The sequence below is a fragment of the Miscanthus floridulus genome, chromosome 8, assembly GCF_019320115.1.
Source record: "Miscanthus floridulus cultivar M001 chromosome 8, ASM1932011v1, whole genome shotgun sequence".
Taxonomy (NCBI): Eukaryota; Viridiplantae; Streptophyta; class Magnoliopsida; order Poales; family Poaceae; genus Miscanthus; species Miscanthus floridulus.
The window spans coordinates 221,035,999-221,041,998 of NC_089587.1; the positions used below are offsets into that span (position 1 = coordinate 221,035,999).

Consider the following 6,000-nt stretch of genomic DNA (forward strand, 5'->3'; position numbering starts at 1 on the left):
CATCTCCAAGAGTTTCCTAAATCTACTCCTAATCCTTGGTTTTTAGAAAGATGAGAAAAAAATCCTCTCCAACAACTCATAATCCTTCCTCCTAAAATTTAGGCACTTGCTAAATCCCATCCCGTTGCGCGTAACTTTGCACGACTCCTCCATCGCGCGCATCCAGTTCTCCCACGCGGTGTCCATCTTCGCGTGGCGGGCGGGGACGCCCCCGCGCCGCGGCACTCGACCTCGCCGGACCCGCAGTCGCCCGTGGCGCAGGAGCCCTTGCCGGAGCCGTCGAAGGCGCAGCCGGACCGGCCCCAGAAGCGGCCCGACCACCCCTGCGGCGCGTACAGCGAGCGCAACTACCCTGGAGACAGCGCGAACCCCGTCGTCTCCAGCGGCGGCATCCCCAAGCCCGACAGCAGGCCCGGCCACACCGTGTCGTCACAGCGGTTGGTGAAGGTGAACGTGATGCCGCACACCGACCCTGCGCGACGGACGGATGGACGCGGGCACCACACCGGAAACAACAGACGTGGGTTCAATCAGTCATACTTGCGGCTTGCCCATCCATCCCCCCACGAATCCAAGCAATCAATCCAAAGGCGAGGAAATGAATCGGAGCCGCCACGTACGTACCTTGGAAGATGGAGAGGATGAGGACGGCGATCGAGGCCGGCGAGCCCGGCAGGCGTGCCCGAGAAGCCATTGAAGGAGGTGGCACAGTGCTGCGAGGGAAGCTCGAGCGCGAGGCATGCTGGTGGTCGGGAGCTGGATTGTGAGGCTGGATGGGCGATTGGTACTAGCTAGAGCTCTCGACTGAGCTCTCTATTGCTACTCTCCGCTTGCTGCTAGCTGGTGCGTTGCGTTGCGTTTGTCTTTGGGGTGGCTGGCGGCCGGTGTTCGTGGAGTTCTCGCCGCGACCTGGTTGATCGCACTCTCCCGTGAAAAAAACCAATTTTTATTTTTTAGGAGTGTTTTTTTAGAAACTGTTGGAGAAACACATCTTTAATGCTTCCAATACTTTTTTAGGACTTGGGAAACTCAGCAGATTTAGAAAGAATTTTTAAGGTACTCTTGGAGATGCTCCAACATAAGCTAGAGAGGCAGCTAGGAGTAACATAAGACAGCCACGCTTTGGCGCAAAACTAGGGAAATCGTAGCTGCCTTCCCGTCACGGCCACTCGTCTCGTCGTCTATAAAAAACACTCGTCCCTCTCGAACCCACCTTCCCTGACCCGAGCCCCCGGCCTCTCCCTGCTCCTTCCGCTTCCTCCCTCCCAGCCCGCAAGCCCAAACAAAACGCACCGCGAACGTGACGGGAGCGAGCCACACCAATCCACCAGAGCACGCGCACCGTCACGCGAGGGCGCTTCTCCGCCGACCCCGTCCGTCCTCCCGTTGGTGTCTCTCCCGTCGCGCGCGCCACGCGAACGGCACCTAGGCAGAGGGGGGCGCGATGAGGCCGGGCGGGCCGCCGAACTCGCGGGCGCTGCAGCCGCCGTCGCAGCAGCAGCATCAACAGCCGGGCACGCCGGGGCGGGCGCGCCGGCGCCCGGATCTCACCCTGCCTCTGCCGCAGCGGGACCTGACCTCCCTCGCCGTGCCTCTGCCGCTCCCGCTCCCGCCGTCCTCCGCGCCGTCGTCCACGTCGTCGTCGGGCGCGCTGTCGGCGCCGGCGTCGCTCGGCGCGCCCACCCCGCCGACCTCGGCCGGCTCCGCGCCGGCGAACCCGCCGCCGCTGTGCGAGCTGGAGCGTGTGCGGCGCATCGGGAGCGGTGCCGGCGGAACGGTGTGGATGGTGCGCCACCGCCCCACGGGCCGGCCCTACGCGCTGAAGGTGCTCTACGGCAACCACGACGACGCGGTGCGTCGGCAGATCACGCGCGAGATCGCCATCCTGCGCACCGCCGAGCATCCAGCCGTGGTGCGGTGCCACGGCATGTACGAGCAGGCCGGCGAGCTCCAGATCCTGCTGGAGTACATGGACGGGGGATCCCTCGAGAACCACCGCATCGCGGACGAGCACTTCCTGGCGCACGTGGCGCGCCAGGTGCTGTCGGGCATCGCGTACCTCCACCGGCGCCACATCGTGCACCGCGACATCAAGCCCTCCAACCTGCTCATCGACTCCGGGCGGCGCGTGAAGATCGCCGACTTCGGCGTGGGCCGCATCCTGAACCAGACCATGGACCCCTGCAACTCCTCCGTGGGCACCATCGCGTACATGAGCCCCGAGCGCATCAACACCGACCTCAACGACGGCGCCTACGACGGGTACGCCGGCGACATCTGGAGCTTTGGCCTCAGCATCCTCGAGTTCTACCTGGGCCGCTTCCCGCTGGGCGAGAACCTGGGCAAGCAGGGCGACTGGGCCGCGCTCATGTGCGCCATCTGCTACTCCGACTCGCCGCAGGCGCCGCGCAACGCCTCGGCGGACTTCAAGAACTTCATCAGCCTCTGCCTCCAGAAGAACCCTGCGAACCGGCCGTCCGCGATGCGGCTGCTGCAGCACCCGTTCGTGGCCCAGCCGCAGCCGCAGCCCCTGGCCGCCCCGCCGTCATGATGGCTCGCCGCCCGCAGAAATCCACAATTCCGACCGATTTGATTGATTGATTCGCTTCCCCGTCGTGATCCAACTGGGGCGGCGGGTGGATTGATCTCTCACCTTTGGATAGTTGGTTGCCTGATTGGTTGGATGGCCCTGAGATGTGGGACCTAGGGACGTTCTTCCTAGCCATTTTGGGAATTCAGGCCCTCCGCCACAGCAATCATCACCGCATCATCATCCATTGTTGTTGCTGTTGCTCCAGGAATTAAGTTATCGTCTTAGCACTTCTTTTTTTCTTTTCTTTCCCCCACCTCCACCATCATCCTTTCAATGTTCATGTTCTTCCAAATGATAATCATATAATATGGGTTGTTAAGAAAAACCATTGCGTTTCATCATTTTGCAATACATACATGCTGCATCTCACAGTCAGTCACTCATTGGACTGGAAATGGAGGGAATAGCTGGTGGTGGTGATCCATCAATCAAGCTCCTGCTCCTGGTGGTGGAGGAGATGATGACAAACATCAGCACGGCAGTCGGCAGGGCAGCCTTGATGCTGTGCTTCTTGGATTCCGTAATCCTGGATGGATTGGACGGAATGACGGACGGATGAAATCTCGTCTCATTTTTTAAACCAAAAAAGGGGTGGAGGAAAAGATGGATCAAATCTTGGAAATGAGAACCAAATCATCTCCGTGGGGGTGGTGGTCTGGGGAATGGCTCGCTCTCTGTTCCTTTATTCTTCTTCTTGCTGTGCAAGAACGGATGGCTGTCAGGCAAAGCACACCCCTGCGAGAAGCCGAGAACCGATCACCGATGGCTGCCTTTTCTTTTCTCGTTTTTGCTCTCCCGTTTGTTTCTTTTGGGGGCCTGAGAGGCGCCGCCGCTTTGGGTGCACGGGCCTGCGCTGTGGTCATTTTTAGGCGTCGCTTGCCGTTGTCGTCCTAATTTTTACGAGAGCGAGAGCCGAGAGGGCCGTGGAGAAGGAAAAGCAGGGGCAAGGGAAGGGAACCGTGGGGAAGGCCAGGTCCCCTGCCGGTTGCCGTGCGCCGCTCTGCTCGGAGGAGAGTTCAGAGTTGCTTGGAAATGGATAGGCCTGCGAAAGGGGCGGCACATAGGAAATGGGTTAATTGAGGGCATGTGGACGTATGGGAATGGCGTGACGCGTGAGCCAGGCATTCCAGCACTGACAGGTGGGGCCGGGGCTCATCAGAGTATGAATAGCATGAATAGTGTGTGCTCTTTTGCTCGCAGTGAATGCAGACACACACACACCCTTCTCGTGCCGTGTCCTTGCGTGGCGTGTGCACCGGCTGACATGCGATGCGACGAACTGTGCTGCGCCAGGCCTCGGCAGTTTCCATTGCAGGACGGAGAAATCCCTCCGCAAGTTCACTGCCAAATGCATGGCGTCCCGGAGTTGTAACGAGGAATTGGAACCCCTCGCGAGCGTAGGACGACTTGTTTGGTAGTGCCCCTGATTCGGATTCTCCATGAGAGCGGATTCTTCGAGAGAATCACTTTAGAGGGAAGCTACTTTTTCAGCTCACAGCCAATTCATTTCAAAGAATCATCCCACGGAATCAGTATAAAATCACTTTACTCGGTAAAAACGTTTGGAAGAGCTTCTTCTAAATTTAGCCAAGAATCATCTACGGGAGCTCTGCCAAACGAGCCCGGACATGCAGAGCTCACTGCTACTGCCACATAATCAAGCGAGCAACTCTTTTCTCCCCTCTTTTGTTTCTTCCACCCCCAGCGGCTAGCGTCACAACCACGACAAGCTGAGATGGTGTCACAAACACAAACGATTTGATTACTGCCAGTAGTTGTTATGGTATGTTGCGCACCATGCGTTGCGTTACTGAATTTAGTACTGCGAGAGTTGGCGCTAGAAAAGTCCACAAGAAGTCCGTGAAAGGTGGTACCTGGTACGTAATGTACGTACACCCGAGTACGCCTAGTGTGTCCAAATCCAATCTGCAGGCCCTTTTCCCATTACAGGAGTACGTACTCCCAGATGACAGTGCAGTTACGTCAAGATAGACACAACGTTGATTCGCGAACGGAACGGCGCCGGATTGGACCGTGCCGTGCCGCTCCGTTCCATTCCATTCCATGGCTGCGCACGCCACAAGGGGAGGAGAGGAAGGAGAACCAGAAGGCCGGCCACACGGGCTGCTGCCTCGCCGCTGATTGGAGAGAGAAGGGGGACCGGAGGAAAAAGGAAACCGGGCAACTGGAAGCAGCAAACTGAGATGAAAGGTGCCTCACACGGGCCGGCGCAGCGCATCGATGGCGAGCCAGCAGTGGAAGAAGCAGAAGCCTAGCCTGGCTGCCTCTGCCTGTCGCGTAGTAGCCCTGCCACTGTTTGGAAGTTTCGCCTCGGCGACGCATCGTCGGCGTCGGCGTATCTACAGGACACTACAGTAGGATCTACGGAGTAGTCACTGACACGGGAGCGCGCCATTGGTGCGTCTTGGCTGCGTCATGGGAATTGCGAATTGGCCCGGGCCCCAGCCACAGCCCACAGCCGCAGGATTCCTTCGGTTATGGGCAGGACTGAATAAAGATGGGGCGGGCGGGCGGGCACTTTTGCAGGGCTAGAGCATCTTTAAACGCTCTTTAAAAAATTTGATAAACAAATTATTTGCCAATGAATAAATAGTGGGCACTATTTTTACCTTTTTCTGCAGTAATTTTTTACTTAGCTTTCTAAAACTCAGAAACCAGGTGTGAGAAGCAAAAAAAACTGTGACAGAAGAGGCGTCTAGAACTCTAGATAGATAGCAAGCGTTGGAACATGTATATTTGTCACTTTTTTCTTTTCGAAAACTGCTGGCAGGATTAGCACACATATACTATGGTTGTGGCCTTGTCTTATCTCACATACACTGTACGGCGTATGGTTTTCAAAATGCGGGATCTGATCGTCTGCCGGGCCAAAGCATACAAAAAGATTTTTTTTTTAACAGCACGTTGCTCTGTCCAGACTTCAGATTTCAGAGTCACGTGTCTGCCGTGTTGAGGTTGAGTACTGCCAAATGCCAATGGGCTTTTGGGATCTGGAGCCTCAGCCTCGGCTTCCGCCGCCGCGCGCGCCTCGGATCCCTACGCATCGGCTCGCCGCCCGCAAAGGCCAGGCCCAGAGCTGCGCGCAGTAGCTAGGCAACGTCCACATCGCATCGGCACCGGCGCGTTGCCCCTGCTACTGCTACGACGAGTAGACATCAGACGGCCGCAACTTCCCATCTCGCGTGTTCCCCGACGACGCATTCATGGCTGCTGGCCGTGCTCGTAAAAGCCGCGAGCCTCCACCGTGTCGTTCCGGCCGGCAGCCGCGCCTAGTGATGTCCATGCACCCTGAGGTACGGCGGATCGACCCGAAGCCCATAAATTTACCCCGATACGAGCACGGTCCGCCCCGGTGACGTACGGGTCCGGGCTGGCGCGGCCCGGTG

The 6,000-nt window shown here is 58.0% G+C and overlaps 1 protein-coding gene across 1 annotated transcript; it reads left to right on the top strand.

Moving 5' to 3' along the window:
* The first annotated feature begins 1,304 nt into the window (after positions 1-1,304).
* Positions 1,305-2,918, top strand: LOC136475049 (mitogen-activated protein kinase kinase 5-like). Its single transcript, XM_066472604.1, has one exon. The coding sequence runs from the start codon at positions 1,445-1,447 to the stop codon at positions 2,549-2,551; it is 1,107 nt and encodes a 368-aa protein (XP_066328701.1). The 5' UTR covers positions 1,305-1,444; the 3' UTR covers positions 2,552-2,918.
* The last annotated feature ends 3,082 nt before the right edge of the window (positions 2,919-6,000 follow it).